We start from the raw sequence: 22,319 nt of genomic DNA on the forward strand, positions 1-22,319 counted from the left end.
TATCTCTTTGTATATAAAGTATGTTTGCACCAATTCATGTTTTCATACATGTACTTTGGATACTGATGTCCTTCATATTCTGCCAACATTGCTAACATCCTCCTCCCTCCCTTCCCCTCCCATCCCTCTGTCCTATCCTTGCTAATCCCCTGCCCCCTCCCTTCCCCTCATATCCCTCTTCCCTATGTAGAGTACATCTATTCCTCCCATGCTCTCCCTCCCTACCCACTATGATTCAGTCTCCTTATGTCAGAGAAAACATTTGGCATTTGTTTTTTGGGATTGGCTAACTTCACTTAGCATTATCTTCTCCAATGCCATCCATTTACTTGCAAATGCCATGATTTTGTTCTCATTTACTGCTGAGTTATATTCCATTGTGTGTACATGCCACTTTTTTTTTTTTATACCTTAATCTACTGAAGGGCATCTAGCCTGGTTCCACAGTTTTGCTATTGTGAACTGTGCTGCTATAAACAATGATGTGGCTGTTTCTCTGCAGTATGCTATTTTTAAGTCCTTTGGGTATAGACTGAAAAGAAGGATAGCTGGGTCAAATGGTGGTTCCATTCCAAGTTTTCCAAAGAATCTCCATACTGCTTTCCATATTGGCTGCACCAATTTTCAGTACCACCATCCATGTATGAGTGTGCCTTTTTCCTCACATTTTTGCCAACTCTTATTGTTGTTTGTCTTCATAATAGCTCGCATTCTTAAAGGAGAGAGATGAAATCTTAGAGTAGTTTTTATTTGATTTTCTATAATTGCTAGCGTGATGAACTTTTTTTTTCATAAATGTGTTCATTGATTGTATATCCTTTTCTGAGAAGTGTCTGTTCAGGTCCTTGGCCTAAATATTGATTGGATTATTTCAATTTTGGTGTTTAACTTTTTGAGTTCTTTATATGCCCTAGAGATTAGTGCTCTATCTGATGTATGAGGGGTGAAAATTTGCTCCCAAGATGTAGGCTCTCTATTCACCTCACAGATTGTTTCTTTTACTGAGAAGAAACTCTTCATTTTGAATCCATCCCATTTATTGATTCTTAGTTTTAATTCTTGCACTATAGGAGTCTTATTAAGGAAGTTGGGGCCTAATCCCACGTGATGAAGATTAGGGCCTACTTTTTCTTCTATTAGGCTCAGGGTCTCTGGTTTAATTCCTAGGTCCTTGATCCACTTTGAGTTGAAGTTTTCTGCATGGTGAGAGATAGAATTTTAGTTTAATTTTGTTGTGTATGAATTTCCAGTTTTCCCAGCACCATTTTTTGAAGAGGCTATCTTTTTTTCAATGCATGGTTTTGGTAACTTTGTCTAACATAATTGTAATTTTGTGGGTTACTCTCTATGTCCTCTATTTTGTACCATTGTTCTCCCAGTCTGTTTTGGTGCCAATACCATGCTGTTTTTTGTTACTATTGTTTAAATTTACATTCTAGTACAGTGATGCCACCTGCTTCACTCTTCCTGCTAAGGATTGCTTTAGCTATTCTGGGTCTCTTTATTTCAGATTAATTTCATGAACGTTTTTTAAATTTTTATGAGGAATACCATTGGGATGTTGATTGGAATTTCATTAAATCTGTATAGTGCTTTTGGTAATATGGTTATTTTGATATTAATTCTGCCTATCAAAGAGCAAGTTAGAAGTTTCCATATTCTAATATCTTCTTTGATTGCTCATTTTAAGGTTCTGTCATTTTCATTGTATAGTTGTTTCACCTTTTTCATTAAGTTGACTCCCAAGTATCTTTTTTTTTTTTTTGAGGTTATCATGTATGGGGTAATTTTTCTCATTCCCTTCTCAGAGGATTTGTCACGGATATACAGAAATTCCTTTGATTTATGGGTGTTGATTTTATATCCTGCTACTTTTCTGAATTCATTTACTAGTTCTAGAAATTTTCTGGTGGAGCTTTTTGTATCTTCTAGGTATAGAATCATATTGTCAGCCAATAGTGCCAATTTGAGTTTTTGTTTTCCCATGTATCTCTTTAATTTCTTTCATCTGTCTAATTGCTCTGGCCGGTGCTTCAAGAACAATGTTAAATAGAAGTGGTGAAAGAGGGCATCCCTGTCTCCTTCCAGTTTTTAGAGGGAATGCCTTAAATTTCCTCCATTTAGAATGATGTTGGCCTGGGGCTTAGCATTGATAGCCTTTATGATGTTGAGATATGTTCCTGTTATCCCTAGTTTTCCTGGTGTTTTGAACATGAAGGAGGTGTATTTTGTCAAATGCTTTTTCTGCATCTATTGAGATGATCATATGATTTTTGTCTTTAAGTCTATTGATGTGATGAATTACATTTATTGATTTTCATATGTTGAACCAACCTTACATCTCTGGGATGAATCCCACTTGATTTTGGTGCATGATCTTTTTGATATGTTTATGTATTTTATTTGCCAGAATTTTATTGAGAAATTTTGTATCTATGTTCATTAGAGATATTGGTCTGAAGTTTTCTTTCTTTGATGTGTCTCTGCCTGTTTTTCAGGATGATATTGACCTCATAGAATAAGTTTGGGAGTGCTCTCTCTTTTTCTATTTACTGAAATAAATTGAAGACTATTGGTGTTACTTCTTCTTTAAAGGTCTTATAGAATTTGGATTTGTATCCATCCGGTCCTGAGCTTTTCTTGTTTGGTAGTAGACTTCTGATGGTGTCTTCCATTTCATCACTTGATATTGGTCTGTTCAAATTGTATATATCATCCTACTTCATCCTGGGAAAATTGTATGACTTAAGCATTTGTCAATGCCTTCAATATCCTCTACTTTATTGGAGTGTATGTTTTCAAAATAATTTCTAATTATCCTCTGTATTTTTGTAGTATCTCTTTTGATAGTACCTTTTTTATCACATATGCTGATAATTTGATTTTTCTCTCTCCTTTTCCTCATTAGCATGGCTAAGTATCTGTCAATTTTTTTAAATTTTTCAAAGAACCAATTTTTGTTTTGTCAGATTTTGCAGTTTTTTTTTTTTGCTTCAATGTCACCTCTAATTTTGATTATTTCTTGTCTTCTACTGCTGTTGGTATTGATTTGTTCTTCTTTTTCTAGAGCTTTCAGATGTAGTGTGAGGTCATTCATTTGTTGACTTTTTCTTCTTTTAAGTAATGAACTCCATGCAATGAACTTTCCTCTTAGTACCACTGTCATAGTTTCCCAGAGATTTCAATATGTTGTGTCTATGTTCTCATTTACCTCTAGGAATTTTTCAATTTCCTCCTTGATATCTTCTGAAACCCATTGTTCATTCAGTAACATATTCTTCAGTCTCCAGGTGTTGGAGTAATTTTTATTTTTTATTTTGTCATTGATTTCAAATTTCATTCCATTATGATCTGATGAAATGCAGGGTAGTATCTCTACTCTTTTGTATTTGCTAAGAATTGCTCTGTGGCAATTTATATGGTCTATTTTAGAGAAGGATCCATGTGCTGCTGAAAAGAAGGTGTAGCCACTTGATGCTGGTTGTTATATTCTATATATGTCTGTTAAGTCAAAGTTATTAATTGCATTATTGAGATCTATAGTTCTTTTTTTTTATTCAATTTTTGCTTGGAAGATCTATCAAGGTGTGAGAGAGGTATGTTAAAGTCATCCAAGATTATTGTGTTTTGGTCTATTTAACTGTTGAACATGAGAAAAATTTGATTAACATAGCTGCTCAATTGTTTGGGGAATATATATATATATATATATATATATGATTGTTATAGCTTGTTGGTATGGTTCCCTTGAGCAGTATATAATTTCCATCTTTTTCCCTTTTGATTAACTTTGGCTTGAAGTCTACTTTACTGACATGAGGATCGAAACCCCTGCTTACTTCCACAGTCCATGTGAGTGGAATGATTTTTCCCAACCTTTCATTATCAGTCTGTGTATGTCTTTTACTAACAGATGAGTCTCCTGGAGGCAGCATATTGCTGATTTTTTAATCCAATCTGCTGGCTTATGTTTTTTGATATATGAGTTTAAGCCATTGATATTCAGGGTTATTATTGAGACATGTTTTGCATGTCCAGTCATATTTATTTACTTTTGTTATTTAACTTGACTTGATTTTCTTCTTTGATTAGTTTTTTTAGGGTACTACCTCCCTCTGCTGATTTCATTGTTGTTTTTTGTTTCCTCTTCATGGAATATGTTTCCAAGGATGTATTGTAGTGCCAGTTGTCTAGCTAAAAATTCTTCTAACTTTTGTTTATCATGAAATGTTTTTATCTCTTCATCAAATCTAAAGCTTAACTTTTTTAAAGAGAGAGTGAGAGACACACACAGAGAGAGAGAGAGAGAGAGAGAGAGAATTTTTTAATATTTATTTTTTATTTTTCTGCGGACACAACATCTTTGTTTGTATGTGGTGCTACGGATCGAACCCAGGGTGCACATATGCCAGGCAAGCACGCTACCACTTGAGCCACATCCCCAGCCCCTAAAGAGGAGACTAAAGAGGACCCAGGATGACAGAGGCCTGAGGAGATTATGATGGAGGTGACCTGGGATTGAAGTGGTCTGAGCTGTTATGGAAGTATTCAACCATGAAAAAATCTTCCTTTCAGTGTATTCAGTCAGTATTTTTTTGTACGATTATGAAACTGTGAAGAAAAAATATAGGGCTGTGGTTGTGACTCTGTGGAAGTGTGTTTGCCTCACATATGTGAGGCACTGGGTTCAATCTCAGCAACACATGAAAATGAATAAACAAAATGAAGATATTGAAATTAAAAAGAAAGAAAGAAACACAATAGAAGATGTCAAGAAGACTAAAGCAATTTAATTTTTAGGCAAAGGAATCTTTAACTTCATGGTGCTTTTTGGGAGTTGCCCCAGCTCAAAAGACTAACTTCCCCATCCCCCAAGAAGAGCCATCCAATGGTGAGCCCTGCTGGCTCACATGATCCTGCCATCCAATGGTGAGCCCTGCTGGCTCACATGATCCTGCTATCTAATGGTGAGTGCTGCTTGCTCACATGATCCTTACCCACCAATCAGACTAGCCCTGCTGGTTCACATGATCCTTATTCACTAATCAGACCAACCCTTCTGGCTCACATGATCCTTACCCACCAATTAGATTAGCCCTGCTGGCTCGCATGATCCTTACTCACCAATCAAACTAGCCCTGCTGACACATATGATCCTTACCGCCCCAATCAGAAAGCACCCCATGTCAATTGTAAAACCCTTCAGCCATGAATCTGTCATAACTGTCAAACCACCCCCAGCTCTATAAATATGGAGAGCTGTTCCTCAATAAATGGGCATTTTCTCCGACAATGAGCCTTGTTCTTTCTTTCAGTGCTGAACATGAAATATAAACACAACAGGGTAAAAATAGAAGTTTAGGAGAATGTCAGCTGTGTGTATGAAGACCTTACTCTGATCTGTTGAAGAAGAAAAGAGAGCCCCAGTGAGAACAGGAAAAGATGCCTGTTTGATGGTGTGTGACCATGAGACAGCACCGCTCATGTCCTGGGGAGCAGCAGGAGAGTAGCCAAGTGTAGTTAGGACACCTCAGTTTACTGTAACACCAGATGCTCTCTGACTGTCCTTCAGTGGTCTTACCTCTGTGTTCCTTCTATGTTCTGGGTCCTCGGCCTCAGACAGTGTGGTCTGTACACCTACAATTATAATAGGTAAAATATACCTTAGTTAATTTTTAGGATATCCGTTATTCTATCCACCAGTGGCCAAGTCAAATACTGACTTCTATTCCTGGACATTTTCCATCTTTTCACAGTCCATGAGAGTTCAAGTCAAATAACCCTGTTGAAATAGTCATTAATGTTGTCTCCATTGCAGTGAAGTAGTTCCCATTGCACTCTTTTACTAGCATGTGAACACCCTGGGTCCATCCAGTGACATGCCTGCTCATTTAGTTCTCCAATCTTACAGACATTGTGGCCTCAAGACAAGGTGAGTATCATTCTTGGTGACTGTAGAGACAGGGTCTTCGTACTTTGTATATTTGGCTGCTTTAATACACATTTTTTTTCTTTAAACTAGGTACAAGGTATGGGGTTAGTAGCTAAAGACAATGAAGAAAATTCCAGAACAAGAAAAGAAGACCTCAATACAATATCCCTGACAAGAACATAGCAAACCTTCTCAACAAAATGTAGCCAAAAAATTCCACAGAACACCAAAATCAGAATACACCATATTCATATGGTATCAATCCCAGCATGCAATAAAGCACCTACAGAAAATCACCAACAAATCCTACAGTGGGTTAACAGAACAAAGGGCAATTCATCCATCAATAGGTCGATTTTGAAAATGTTGGTGTATACATGTAATGGAGCTTAATTCATCCATTCAAGAAATAAAATAGTGATAAATGCTACAATGTGGACTTTCTTTGAAAATATCAGGCTGATTCAAATCATGAAAAATAGCACATATTTAATAATTTTAGTCATACAAAATAATCAGAACATATATATTCAAACATGGTGATTACACTTAGTGGTTTCCAAAGTAAAGATAAACAGGGACTATGTGCAATGGATTAGATGGTTCATTTAAAAAATTACAAATACTTGGGAACAAGAGGTAGTTGAAAGTCATACAGTTTTGTCATGTGGTAAATAATATGGAATTGGTAACCACAAACTGTTACAAATTTAACTTCATGACACATGAATTTCATCTCAATGATAAGAAATTTTGCTGCTGAACTGCAGACAGCCTTAGATGTTTCCCACTTACAGGTTGAGGTGTGAGTGAGAGTTGCCCCTAACCCTCAGTGTTAACTGATCACCATAAACAACCCTAACTCACACTGAGGTGAAGGAGGGCAGAGATGAAAACACACTGTGAGCAACACCAGTCTTTCCTCAGTGTTACTAGATTCTCAACGTGACTAAGCATGATGTCCAGCACAGAAGTTCCACTTTGCCATACACTGTCCACGTGGAAAAATTAGCACACATTTCCTTATTTTAAGTACTACCAAGAGAACTACCAAATGTGAAAACTCCCAGCTTCCCCACTTCCAGAGGAAAGTACTTGTGGCAGCCCTTCTTCAAATAATTTCCATTAAAAATATGATAACTCTTCCTCATACTTGTTTTTCTGAACTTCATGCTACCTGATTGTGGTTTTATTTTGGTTCCAAATTTTTGTTTTTATACCAAATTCTACATATGCATTTGCACTCCTTAAAGGACAATGTAGTTCTGAACACTCTAAAGTTATTGAGGTCAAACAATAGAAGCTAAAGCTTATTTCTTACTTTACAAAAATCCAGGTTCCTAAAGTAATCATATTTTGTAAATCTGCAGGAACACTCTGAGGATCTATGCAAGTTAGGTGGTGATTCATATATTTTATCACATCCAAAATTTAAAGTTTCATGAGACTAATCCATGAAAAAAATCAAGTCAAATTTGGAGAAGTGTTCAAGTTGTAGTTAAAGCAATATGCAAAAATGAAATAAATTAAGCTCATGTAATTTAAACTACTTACTGGAGAATTTACTAAATTCTTCTGAAGAAACTAAAAGAGTACATTGTTTAGTAGGAAAAAGAGAACAGAAATGAAGAAAATATATCTGTAGTTCTATGCCAGCTTCCAGATCTTGAACACATGTTTATTTTTCCATCTTATATTTGACACAAGTGTTTAAGGGTTGTCAGCAAGGACCCCTGGAGTGGCTGGAAGACAGAATTGAAGAGTGAGAAGCTGCATGATTTTCCATATGGATTTGTCTCATGACCCATCACCTTCTAAATTTGTCAAATTGTATTATTTTATGATTTCTATCATGGTAAACTGATTACTTAAAATACCAATATATTTCTTCTTTCCAAAACATCACCATCTGAAACAACTGAGGCCCTATTGGTGTCATCAGTAATGTTTGTTGACAGATTACTGCTGCAAAGAGATCTTACCTTTCAAGTGCACAGGGCAGTGGGCTTGCATGACCTCCCACCAGACTGCATTGTGTGTGCTAAGGAAGTGTAGAAAGGGCAGTGACTGTTTGGGAGCGACTTCTTTGTAAACCAGTATTAAAAAGAAAGCCAGTTCATGTGAGTGTTCAGTCAACAAAGCCACCAGGTTTATTAACCATTGTGCAGGAAGTCATGCATTTGCACATAAAAAATACAAAGATGAATGATACAAGGTCCCAAATTAACAAATTTCCACAGACTGATCTCCATTCTACACAAAAGTAGGGAAAAAATTAAGATTATTCAGCAGTTTCCAGAGAAAAGATTGCATTTGAACCTCCTCTAAAGACCAGTACAAAGTAAATGGATAAAATTAAACCATTATGTCACAGTAGAAAAGGGCTCTATCAACAAGTTCCAGGATATATTGTGAACAAGAACATCACTCAGGCTTGAGCTTTAGGTTTGTGTCATGGAGAAATGGGGGATATGACAAGAAACAGATTGCAGGTAGACTGAGTAGGACCTCTTGAACTTCACCCACACTGTGAAATTAGCTGCACCTTACCTGTGTCTGGCCACCCACCATCTCTCTGGGAGACACACAAATTTCCAGAGGAGCCCAGGAAGGCTCAGCAGGATGGTCATTTTACTAAGGGTGTGTTTAACTTGTCAAGGTGCTGAGGAGGACCCAGGATGACAGAACCCTGAGGAGATTATGATGGAGGTGACCTTGGATTGAAGTGTTCTGAGCTCTTACAGAAATGTTGAACTATGAGCAAAATCTTTCTTTCAGTGTATTTGTTCAGTATCTTTTTGTGTAATCATGATATTGTGAAGAAAAAATATAGGACTGGATTTGTGATTCAGTGACAGAGTGCTTGCCTTGCACATGTGAGGCACTGGGTTAAATCTCAGCAAAACATAAAAAGGAATAAACAAAATAAAAATATTGAAAATAAAAGGAAGTAAGAAATATAATAGAAGATGTCAACAAGACTAAGGCAAATTTATTTTTAGAGAGAGTAATCTTTAACTTCATGGTTAACGATTACAACGGTAAAAATAGAAGTTTAGGACAATGTCATCTGGAGGCTATGAGGACCTTACTCTCATCTGTTGAAGAAGAAAATAGAGTCCCTGTGGGAATAGGAACAGGTGCCTGTCTGATGGTGTGTGACCATGAGACAGCACCACTCATGTTCTGGGGAGTGAGCAGGGAGAGAAGGGGACAGCAGAGAAGCCAGGTGCAGTCAGGTCACATCAGTTTACTGTAACTCCAGACCTGAGATCTCAGAATGGGAAAGTTTGGTGGATAACTTTCCTCATGAGAAATTGTTTTTTTCATGTTCATGAGAATAAATACTCCAACATTATGAATCATTTCCTACCTAATTTTTAAAATTTTGATTTGAGTTATTAATGTAGAAAAAATGAGAAAATACTTTGGACGGTAACATTAATTAAATAAAATGAAGGTGACTAAAATGGAGAACAAAAGGAATGCATGGTGACCCACATGGTCATGGAGAAGAGGAGGTAGGCCACCCTAGAAGTGCTCTGCATGGAGTAAAGAGAGCCCCTGTGTTCTGCAACTGGCAAGGCCAAAGGGAAGGAATTACTAGTCCTTTTGGAAATATTGTTTTACAGTCAAGAGTCCTAGCTGCTACATGAGGAATTCCAGATGGAGTTGTTTTCTCAGCTAGTTTTATATTTCCTCTACACCATCCATTCTTTCGACAGCCCTACTAAGTCCTTTTAGAATAAGAAGGTTTATGATTATACAGTTGATATTGATGCATGTAACTTGCTTTTGATTTTTATGGGGGCTCACAATGAAGATTTTACCCTCAGTTTTAGGTGAGATTTTTGGCTCAAACTTTAGGATAAAGCTGGAATTTATTAGACTATCAGACACTTGGAGATGGGCTAAATTCATTTTGCATTGTGAAATGAACATGAGTTTTGGAGATCTGTGGTTGAAACATTATGAATGGTATGTGAGGTGTCTAATGTTCCTGAATTGAGGCAGGAATTTTCTTTCTTTCTTTCTTTCTTTCTTTCTTTCTTTCTTTCTTTCTTTCTTTCTTTCTTTCTTTCTCTTTCTTTCTTTTGTTTTTTCTTCCTTCCTTCCTTCCTTCTTTTCTTTCTTTCTTTGACTTTTTGCATTCCTGAGTGTTTTTATCAGAGATATAAAATCTTGTTTTCACACAAGATTTTTTTAAACAAATGGGGTATAATATCTCCTTTTTCCAAGTGTACAGAATCACATTGATTATATAGACATGTATATACATTCAGCAATACTAGGGTCTATTTATTCTGCTGCCCTTTCTATCAGGCAGGAATTTTTAAAGGTAGAATGATTGGATTATGAGAGCTGCAACCTAATCAACCCACCTTAATTTGAACAAATTGACTGGGTGTTAGCTTTAGGCATTCGGACATTGTTAGAGGAGGTGGACAACTGGGATTAATCCCTGATAGCTTTTGTATAACCCTAACCCTAACCCTCTTTCCTCTTCCCTGTCTTTGCCTACCTGGAGCCATATTCTGAGCATCTTTCCTCTGCTGTGGTGGTCCTCAGTGTGCCCCCACCATGGGCACAAAATCATGAAATTGGACAAAGATAGACTAGATCTCTGAACCCCTGAGAAAAAATATGCTTTCCCAAATCTGGGAAAGATTTTCTTTTATTGTGGGTGTGTTGTTTTTAAAACCACATATTTTGGTCACAGCCATGCAAATCTGACACAGTTATTCATCATAATCACATAGAGTGCAGAGTGTACACCAGAGATGACCAAATGGCCAAAATTATGATAAACAATAAATCAGCCACATTATATTACCAGAATGAGGAGACAGATGGACTTTCCGATTTAAAGATCTGTGGAATATACATGTAATAGAATGACGTTCATCCTAAGGAATGAACATATGATGCCTGTACACGGTGGAATGATTTTGAAAAAGTTAGGGTAAGTCAAGTCAGAACATATATTGAACGATTTTATTTATATGAAATTTCACAAATATATAATTTCAAAAGTACAGAATATACTTAGAGTTTTCTAGTGTCTGAAAGACCATGTGTAACAGATTAGATGGTTCATTTGAAGTAATAAAAGTATCTGGGAACAAATTTAGTTGGATGTTCTACAACTTGGTAATGTAGTAAATATCACTACATCTATAAGCATGAACTGTCACAAAGGTAAACTTTGTGTCATATGAATTTCATGTCAATGACAAGAAACTTTTCTGCTGAACTGCAGATAGTGTGAGATGTTTCCGACTTACAAGTGAGAGTTGCTCAATTGCCTTAAAGTTGCCTGTTCCATACAAGCACCCTTAATTCATAATGAGGAGAGGAGGGCAGATGAAAACACACAGGGAGAACCATCAGTCTTTTCAGTGTTACTCACTTCTCAGTAATGACTTACTGTCATGTGTGGCAGAGCAGTTCCACTGTCCATGCTGGCACGTGGCCAGGTCCTCTCTCCTGGGCTCTGGAGGTGCTGTTACCTGGTGGTGTGCTCAGGTCTCCTGCTGTCTCTGCAGGCTGAGCTCTGTGCTCCTGGGGGCCCCGTTCTCACTGGCCATGCCCCAGATTCACATAAAGCAGAGGTGACTGAGCTCCCCACCTCCCACATGGCACTGTGCTGACTGGACCGATGCACCCTGGCTGCAGACACCATTGATGGGGGAAGCAAAGGGAGACACTGTTCTGTTCCATGTTGACAAGTGACACTCAGAAGTGAGTAATAAGCAGTTAGAGTTTAAAGGCATCTGAACTTCACTTTTATTCTGTTCAGCAAATTATAATGTTATCCAAAGTGTCAGCTAGTCCAGGAAAAGGTTTCTTAATTCTGAGAAGAACACAGCAAGTGTGGAGAGTCCTTAAGACTGCACTGTGGTTTTGGGTGATTGCCACTGCTCCAATAGGAACACAGGGATCTTGGGGACATCTGAACTGTGTATGCTAATATAGTGTGTGAAAATTTTTCATCTGATTCTGGATGGTTTAAAATTCATTTCTTCAGATTACTATTACTTATAGTATACTTGCAAAGTTCACAAAATTTCAGAGAAAAACAAACACATTGACATTAAGATAACAAGAACAAAATGCAAAATATGGTATAGGATATGTAGGTAGATAGGAATGCTTTTATACAACTGATAAACATGCACATATGTCAATAACTGTGGGAAATAAGATATTTAATGTATAATACAATTTCATTGGAATATTCTAAACATTAATCTCACCCCTTTCTTTTGATCACAAATACATTTTTTTCACTTATTCAGTTTGTTACATTTGTTTTTTTGGGTTTAAGGGATTGAACCCAGGGGTGCTTAACCACTGAACCACATCCCAGCACTTTTGATTATTTATTCTGAGACACAGTCTTGACAAGTTAGGAGGCTAGCTTTGAGTTTACCATCCTCCTCTCTCAGCCTCCTGAGCTGCTGGATTGCAAGCATGTGTCACTGTGCCCAAATTTTAAGTTGTAGTCTTAATATTTTTTTATTGATTATATATTAAGTATGACTATAAGGATGTGCATGTCTAGTGATATCAATATAAATATTAAGTTGTGCAACATTTTGGAAGCATATTGTGATTTTCATATTATATATACCTCAGCATTCCTCAATGGTTTATGAAAGACATTAATCAATTTCCTAATATGGAAATGTAATTTAGAAATAATTAATTCTTGGATCTTTCAAACCAAATGATTTTTAGCAGTTTTGAAATGATCTATTTATCATATATTTAATTATTTGAAACACTATCAAGAGAAATGCAAAAAATAAAAACTCCTGACTTTTCACTTCCAGAGAAAGCACTTGGGCAGTCCCTCTTCATGTTCCTGGAGTTAAAACATGCTAGTTCTCTTCACACACATTGTCCTGATTCTCACTTCTACCAACCCTTTCTGTTATTTATACCTTCATCTTATTGTCTTTAAGAGAGAATTTTCTATGGGTATTTTTTCCCTTTCTTAAAAAAGGAAGTCATACTGAACCATACTAAAATTTTAAGGTAAGTCTATGCAATTTGAAGCCATATTTTTATTTTAAAAATCCAGGTTCAAAAAGTCACCATATCTTTATAATCCACTGAAATTGTCTCAGGCCCTATGTAAAAAATACATGGTGCTTTGTACATTTGTTTTATTGTATTTATACATGAATTTGCATCAGTTCTCCATAATTTGAAGTTTCCTGATATTTACTGGCATAAGAAAAAATAAAGTTGAAATGAGAAGAATTTATCAAACTACACCTAAATCAAACAAGGAAAAGAGGACATGAAGTAAGTTCCTATAATTCAAAATAGTTGTGGAGAATTTTCTAAGTTCTATTGGAGAAAGAAAAACAGGAGGTGGTTTAGTGTTAAAAACTATAATAAAGAAAGAGCACTAGGAACATATCACGGTTGATGGAATGCTTGCCTCCGATGCACCAGACTCTGGGTTCAAAACTCAGCACCATACACACAAAAAAATTAAAACATTTTTAAAAAGAAAGAAAATGTCTCCATAGTTCTGTGCAACTTCTAGATTTAAACCCATGTTTATATCCCATCTGTATGTGACAGGATGTCCTGGGATGATCAACCAAAACTCCTGAAGATCCCAGAATCCAGGATAAAAGGTGAAAAACCTGGCAGATTTCCATAAAGAAACCTGATTAGTCTCATCATACATCCTTTCAGAATTTTTCATGTTTATTTGAATTTTTACATATGTACCATTTTATTTTTCCTTCACAGTACTCAAAGTATGTTTTAAAGATGATAATTTACTTCTTTTAGTAAAACCCAGTATCCGGAGCAGATTTTGCAATGTTATGAATCATTAGTAAATATTTGTGGAAAGATTACCTAATTTGAAAATATTTTTCTTTATGCCCACAGGCAAGGGTGAGTTATGGCAAAAGAAGGTACACTGTATTTCTTATAGATGTGAAGAGAGGGCTTCACGAATTTAGGAGTTACTCATTTGTAAATAAGTCAAATAAAAACTGATTTCATGTTAGTAGTTAGTCGATTATGATACATTGCATTTTTTACTAACTACTACACATGAAGTCATGCACTTCCTACTAACAGAATAAAAACATGAAGGAATACATGGTCAAAAATCAAGGAATTTGCAAGAGCAAATAAATATATATTGATTTCCTGAAAGGTAGAATAACATGTTGATTTCTTTTTTTTAACTACTTATTTTTTAGTTGGACACAATATCCTCTTTCTTTCTTTCTTTCTTCTTTCTTTCTGTCTTTCTTTCTTTCTTTAATGCAGTGGTAAGGATTGAACCCAGGGCCTCACACATGCTAGATGAGTGCTCTTCCGCTGAGCTACAACCTCAGCCCTAACATGTTGATTTCTAACACTAGAGAGAAATAGAAGAATAATTAGAAGCTACAAAGAGGGTTTCTGAGGAAAAGTTACATTTGTGCCTCCTTTAAAGCTGAGTACATAGTAATGAGGAAAATGGAATCATTATGTCACAGTAGAAAAGGCCCTCTGTCAGCAAGTTCTAGGGCATGCTGTGAACAAGGGGGTCACTGAGGCATGAGATTCAGATTTGTGTCAGGGAGAAATGGGGAATAGGACAAGCAAGAGATTGCAGTTAGACTGAGTAGGGGTCCTTGAAATTAACTGTGAAATTAACACCAACCTACCTGTGTCTGGGCACACACCCCTGACCCTGGGGGACACAAATTTTAAGTAAAGGCCAGACAAACTCATGAGGAAGATTGCTCTTCTAAGGGTGAGTGTGGTTAACCTGGCATAGTGCTGAGGTGGACCCAGGTTTTCAGAAAGCTGAAGAAATGACAATTTTGGTGATTTGAGGTTGAACCAGCCTGAGCTGCTTCAGAAGGTGCTATAAATATGAGTAAAATCTTTCTTTTAGGGTATACAGTCAGTATCACTTTGTATAATCATGACATTTGGAGGAAAGGATTAAAATGGAAGGTGTCAACAAGAAAATGACAAATTATTGTATAGACAAAGGAATCTTCAAATTCATGGTGCTGAACACAAAGTAAAAACACATTGAGGTAAAAAAAATAAAAGTTTAGGAGAATGTCACTGGGGTGGAATCTGGAGCTTTAAACACCTCACACTGATGTGTTGGAGAGAAAAAGAGAGCCCCCGTGGGAACAGGACCAGATCCCTATCTGAGATTGTGTGGCCTGCATACAGCACCACCCCACCCTGGGGAGCACCAGGGAGAGTGGGGGACTTCAGGAGAGTCCAGGTGCAGTCAGATCCCCTCAGTTTAACACAGCACTCGACCTGCAGCCCTGGAATAGGAAAGTTTGAATACTTGAAATGCTTTTTTCATGAATATATTTTTCATGTTCATGGAGATAAATGCTCCTATATAATGAAGAGTTTCCTTTGAAAAATATTAGAAAATTGGTCTGGGGATGTAGCTCAAGTGGTAGCACGCTCGCCTGGCATGCACAGGGCCCCAGGTTAGATCCTCAGCTCCACATACAAATAAAATAAAGATGGTGTGTACACCAAAATGAAAAAATAAATATTAAAAAAATTCTCTCTCTCTCTTTAAAAAATTGGTAAGTTGTAAATCTTGAGAGACAACACAACAAATATTAGAAAATTAATGACAATAGGAATTATTAATTATACTTTTAATAAATTGTATTCATGGAAGAGAATAAAGGTAACTATATTATAGATCATTAAAAAAAGAAAAAAATTGTCACATGCTCTGCATGGAGTCTCAGTAGGTCAGGGGAGGCCTGATGAGGAGCTCCTGCAGGTCAGGCCCAGACCCTGGGCTGCAGACCTCCACACATGCACTGGTAAGTGCACTCTGCTCAAAAATAAGTAACCATATCAGAAAAATAAGATTGACCTTCCTCTGAAGGGAAACCCACTGCAAAATACAAGAAAACATGGTGTATATCAATATATAAAGTAATTGCATTAATTCTGTTTTTTTTTCCACTTTATCTCTTTATCTTCCCAGACAACCAGAATTTACAGCAAATGACCAATGCCACCATGGTAACTGAATTTCTCCTCCTGGGCTCTCCTGATGGCTGGGATCTGAGTTTCCTCTATTTCACAGTATTCCCAATGACCTACCTGGGTACCTTGTTAGGGAACCTTCTCATCATCACTGTCACCACTGCTGACCAGAACTTGCACACACCCATGTACTTCTTCCTCAGGAACCTGTCCATCTTGGACATGTGCTACATTTCCATCACTGTCCCCAATGCCTGTGTCAATTCTCTCACTGGCAACAGGGCCATTTCAGTGGCTGGCTGTGCAACACAGGTTTTCCTGGTCATTTTCTGTGCATTTGTTGAACTTCTGTTTCTCACCATCATGGCCTGGGACCGCTATGTGGCCATCTGCCAGCCCCTCCAGTACCCCCTCATCTTGACCCCTCAGATTTGTGTCCGCATGACCCTGGCCACCCTGTTCAGTGGACTGCTGTATGCAGGTGTACACACTGGAAACACATTCTGGCAGTCCTTCTGTCACTCAAACGTGGTCCATCTGTTCTTCTGTGATGTCCCCTCTCTGCTGAGGCTGTCCTGCTCTGACACCACCAGCAACATGGTCCTTTTTTTTGTCTCTGCTGTGGCAATTGGTGGTGGCTGCTTTACTCTTATTGCCATGTCATATTTTCACATATTTTCTGCTGTGCTGAAATTTCCCACCAGAGCCTCAGGGAAGGCCTTCTCCACCTGCACCCCTCACATCCTCGTGGTGTCCGTCTTCTTCAGTTCTGGCACAGGTGTGTACCTGAGGTCCTCAGCAACCTCTGACACCCTCCAGGATATGGTTCTCTCTTCCTTTTACACCATGGTTCCTCCCTTCCTGAATCCTCTCATCTACAGTCTCAGGAACCAGCAGGTAAAGGAAGCTGTGAGGAGAGTAATGGGAACACAGTTGTTCTCAGGGAAATGATAAAGATGCATTTCAGCCTTCCCTGTGTGATGATCTTAATTGGAGATCATGCTCTTCATAGCTGGGCTTCAGAAGTCATACTGCTTACTCTAAAGTTACCTTATTGGGTCCTGGGTACCTCAAATTATAAAATAATTTTTATTTTAATTTATGTTATCATTTCTATTTATTCTTCATAAAATGTATAATGTTAGCAAATGCATCTTCAATGAATGAGTATAATTCAAGTTTTTTGCTATAAACATTTGAGATTATATTTGTTTATGATTCATCAAATACTTTCTAGTACTTCTATCAAGTAAACTCACAGATGCAAACCTTACAAGGAATTACCAGGCCTTTTGGAAATATTGTCTTAGAGTCAAGAGTCCTAGCTGCTACATGAGGATTTATAGATGGAGTTGTTTTCTCAGCTGGTTTTATATTTCCTCTATACCATCCATTCTTTCCACAGCCCTACTAAGTCCTTTTGGAATAAGAAGGTTTATGTTGTACATTCGATACTGATGCATGTAACTTGCTTTTGATTTTTATGGGGGCTCACAACCAAGATTTTTACCTTCAGTTTCAGGTGAGATTTTTGAATCAAACTTTAGGATAAAGCTAGAATTGTTTTGACTATCAGACACTTAGAGATGGGCTAAATTAATTTTGCATTGTGAAATGGACATGAGTTTTAGAGATCTGGGGTTGAAACATTATGGATGGGATGTGAGGTATCTCAAAAAGTTCCTGTATTGGGGCAGGAATTTCCTTTTTTTTCTTTTCTTTTATCCATTCCTGGGTGTTTATTTCAGATATATAAAATCTTGTTTTCACACAAGAATTTTTTTAATAAAATGGGGTATAATATCTCATTTTCCAAGTGTACAGGTTGCAGAATCACATTGGTTATACAGACATGTATATACATTCATCAATACTAGTGTCTAATTTTTTCTGTTGCCCTTCCTATCAGGGAGGAATTTTCAAAGGTAGAAAGATTGGATTATGAGAGCTGCAACCTAATCAACCCATGTTAATTTGAACAAATTGACTGGGTGGTAGCTTTAGGCATTTGGGACATTGCTGGAGGAGGTGGCCCACTGGGATTAATCCCTGATAGCTTTCCTCTAACCCTAACCTAACCCCAGTCCTCTTTCCCCTTCCCTATCTTTGCTTACCTAGAGCCATATTCTGAGCATCTTCCCTCTGCTGTGCTGGTCCTCAGTGTGCCCCCACAATGGGCATATAGTCATGAAAATGGCTGAAGATAGACTAAAACTCTGAACCCCTGAGACACAATATGCTATCCCAAATCTGGGTTGGTTTTTGTTTATTGTGGGTGTTTTTTTTTTTTAATAAACTAGTTCTTTTGGTCACAGCCATGCAAATCTGATACAGTTATTCATCATAATCACATAGACTGCAGAATGTATACCAGAGGTGACCAAATGGCCAAACTTATAATAAACAATAAATCAGTCACATCATATTACCAGATGGAGGATAAATAAGTCCACAGATGGATGTGATGATTTAAGGATCTATGGAATATACATGTAACAGAATGTCTTTCTGCTTTGTAAATTTATTTTATTTTATTTATACATGACTTTGCATCAGTTATCCATAATTGGAAGTTTCCTAATATTGACTGGCATATAAAAAAAGAAAGTTGAAGGAGAAGAATTTATCAAACTATACCAAAATCACACAAAGAAAAGAGGAAATGAAGTAAGTTCATATAATTCAAACTAGTTGTGGAGAATTTTCTAAGTTCTATTGGAGAAAGAAAAGCAGGAAGTGGTTTAGTGTTAAAAACTATAATAAAGAAAAAGCACTAGGGACATATAACAGTTGATGGATTGCTGGCCTCACATTCACCAGACTCTGGGTCCAACACTCAGCACCACAAACACAAAAAATTAAAACATTTTTAAAAAGAAAGAAAATGTCTCTATAGTTCTATGCAACTTTTAGATTTAAACCCATGTTTATGTCCCATCTGTATGTGACAGGATGTTTTGGGGTGGTGAACAAAAACTCCTGGAGATCCCAGAATCCAGGATAAAAGGTGAAAAACCTGGAAGATTTCCATAAAGAAACCTGATTAGTCTTATATCACTTTCAAAAATTGTCATGTTTATTTAACTTTTTACATATGTACCATTTTATTTTTCCTTCACAGTACTCAAATTATGTTTTAAAGATGATAATTTACTTCTTTTAGTAAAACCCAGTATCTAGAGCAGATTTTGCCATGTTATGAATCATTAACAAATAATTGTGGAAAGATTACCTAATTTGAAAATATGTTATGCCCACAGGCAAAGGTGAGTTATTTTAAAAGAAGGTACACTGTATTTCTTAGACATGTGAAGAAGGGCTTACCAATTTAGGAGTTACTCATTTGTAAATAAGTCAAATAAAAACTTAGTTCATGTTAGTGGTTAGACAATTATGCTACATTGCATTTTTATTAACTATTACGTATGAAGTCATGCACTTGCAACTAAGAGAATAAAAACTTTAAGCAATATATGGTCAAAAATCAAGGAATTTGCAACAGTAATTTGGGGGATAAATCATACGAAAGGTAGAATAACATGTCGATTTCTAACATTACAGAGAAATAGAAGGATAATTAGAAGCTATGAAGAGGGTTTCTGAGGAAAAGTTGATTTTGAGCCTCCTTTAAAGCTGAGTACATAGTAATGGGAAAAATGGAATCATTATGTCACAGTAGAAAAGGCCCTCTGTCAGCAAGTTCTAGGGCATGCTGTGAACAAGGGGGTCACTGAGGTGTGAGATTCAGGTTTGTGTCAGAGAGAAATGCGAAATAGGGCAAGGAAGAGATTGCAGCTAGACTGAGTAGGGGTCCTTGAAATTAACTGTGAAATTAACACCAACCTACCTGTGTCTGGGCACACACCCCTGACCCTGGGGGACACAAATTTTAAGTAAAGGCCAGACAAACTCATGATGAAGATCCCTTTTCTACGGGTGAGTGTGGTTAACCTGGCAAAGTGCTGAGGTGGACCCAGGTTTTCAGAGGGCTGAAGAAATGACAATTTTGGTGATTTGGGATTGAACCAGTCTGAGTTGCTTCAGAAGTGCTATAAATATGAGCAAAATCTTCCTTATAGGGTATACAGTCAGTATCATTTTGTATAATCATGACATTTGGAGGAAAGGATTAAAATGGAAGTATCAACAAGAAAATGAGAAATTATTGTCTAGACAAAGGAATCAACATCATGGTGCTGTATACACAGTAAAAATACATTAAGGTAAAAAATAAAAGTTTAGGAGAATGTCAGCTGGGCTGGAATCTGGAGCTTTAAACACCTCTTACTGATCTGTTGGAGAGAAAAAGAGAGCCCCATGGGAACAGGACCAGATCCCGATCTGAGATTGTGTGGTCTGCATTAAGCACCACCCCATTCTGGGGAGCAGCAGGGAGAGTGGGGGACTGCAGGAGAATCCAGGTGCAGTCAGATCCCCTCAGTTTACCACAGCACTGACCTGCAGCTCTGGAATGGGAAAGTTTGAATACTTGGGATGCTTTCCTCTTGAGTATAATATTTTCATGTTTATGGAGATAAATACTCCTATATAATGAAGAGTTTCCTATGTAAAAATATTAGAAAATTTGGCTGGGGATGTGACTCAAGCGGTAGCACACTCACCTGGCATGCGCAGGGTCCTGGGTTCAATCCTCAGTACCACACACAAATAAATTAAAGATGTTGTGACCACTGAATACTATAAAGTAAATATTTTTAAGAATTCTTTCTCTCTCTCTCTTTAAAAAAAAACAGTAAGTTGTAAATCTTGAGAGACAATACAAGAAAAATTAGAAAATTACAAGAGGAATTATTAATCATACTTTGAATTATTTACTGTGGAAAAATGGCAAAATAATGTTGAAATTGTATTCATCATTTTAAAAAGAAAAACATTGTCACATGCTCAGCATGGAGTCTCAGGAGGTAAGGGGAGGCCTGATGGGAATCCGAGGACAAGCCCGGCAGGTCATGCCCAGAGCCTGGGCTGAAGAACACCTGCACTGGGAGGTGCATTCTTCTCTGAAATAAGGAATCATATCAGAAAACCAAGGGTGACCTTCCTCTGCAGAGAAACCAATTGCAAAATACAAGAAAACATGGTGTATATGAATATATAAAGTAATTGCATTAATTCTGGTTTTTTTGCACTTTATCTTTTTATCTTCCCAGACAACCAGAATTTCCAGCAAGTGGCCAATCCATCATGGTAACTGAATTTCTCCTCCTGGGCTCTCCTGATGGCTAGGATCTGAGTTTCCTCTATTTCACAGTATCCCCAATGATCTACCTGGGTACCTTGTTAGGAAACCTTCTCATCATCACTGTCACCACTGCTGACCAGAACCTGCACACATGCACACACCCATGTACTTCTTCCTCAGGAAGCTGTCCATGTTGGACAGGTGCTACATTTCCATCACTGTCCCCAATGCCTGTGTCAACTCTATCACATGTAACAGGACCATTTCAGTGGCTGGCTGTGCAACACAAATTTTCCTGGTCATTTTCTGTGCATGTGTTGAACTTCTGTTTCTCACCATCATGGCCTGGGACCACTATGTGGCCATCTGCCAGCCCCTCCAGTACCCACTCATCATGAATCCTCAAATTTGCATCCGAATGACCCTGGCTTCCCTGCTCAGTGGTCTGATGTATGCAGGTGTGTACACTGGGAACACATTCCAGCTGTCCTTCTGCCAGTCAAACGTGGTCCACCAGTTCTTCTGTGATGTCCCCTCTCTGCTGAGGCTCTCCTTCTCTGACACCACAAGCAGCATGGTCCTTTTTTAATCTCTGCTGTGGCAATTGCTGGTGGTTGCTTCACTTTAATTGCCATGTCACATTTTCACATATTTTCTGCTGCGCTGAAATTTCCCACCAGAGCCCCAGGGAAGGCCTTCTCCACCTGCACCCCTCACATCCTTGTGGTGTCCGTCTTCCTCAGTTCCATCACAGGTGTGTACCTGAGGTCCTTAGCAACCTCTGACACCCTCCAGGACATGGTTCTCTCTGCCTTTTACACCATGGTTCCTCCCTTCCTGAATCCTCTCATCTACAGTCTCAGGAACCATCAGGTAAAAGACGCTGTGAGGAGAGTATTGGGAAGACAGTTGTTCTCCGGGAAATGATGCATTTCAGCATTATCCTAATTTCACTGTTCGAGGTTCTTAATCAGAGATCATGCTCTTCATAGCTGGGGTTTAGAAGTCATACTGCTTACTCTAAGGTCACCTTATTGGGTCCTGGGTACTTCAACTTATAAAATAATTTTTGTTTTAATTTATGCCATCATTTCTATTTATTCTTCATAAAATATATAATGTTAGCAAATGCATCTTTAATGAATGAGTACAATTCAATTTGTGTGGTATAAT

The 22,319-nt window shown here is 37.6% G+C and overlaps 1 protein-coding gene and 1 pseudogene across 2 annotated transcripts; both read left to right on the forward strand.

Annotated features, from left to right (window-relative positions):
* Positions 1-15,961: 15,961 nt before the first annotated feature.
* LOC308642916 (olfactory receptor 14C36-like) lies at positions 15,962-16,894 on the forward strand (the record flags this gene model as incomplete). The annotated part of the gene is made up of 1 exon (XM_081282300.1): positions 15,962-16,894. One exon carries the CDS (start codon positions 15,962-15,964, stop codon positions 16,892-16,894), a length of 933 nt encoding a protein of 310 aa, XP_081138426.1.
* Positions 16,895-21,223: 4,329 nt separating this feature from the next.
* LOC308642966 (olfactory receptor 14C36-like) lies at positions 21,224-22,073 on the forward strand (annotated as a pseudogene). Its single transcript has one exon. The product of its transcript is annotated as an olfactory receptor 14C36-like (transcript).
* The last annotated feature ends 246 nt before the right edge of the window (positions 22,074-22,319 follow it).

Source organism: Spermophilus citellus (genome assembly GCF_964194105.1).
Source record: "Spermophilus citellus genome assembly, chromosome: 1".
NCBI classification, from domain to species: domain Eukaryota; kingdom Metazoa; phylum Chordata; class Mammalia; order Rodentia; family Sciuridae; genus Spermophilus; species Spermophilus citellus.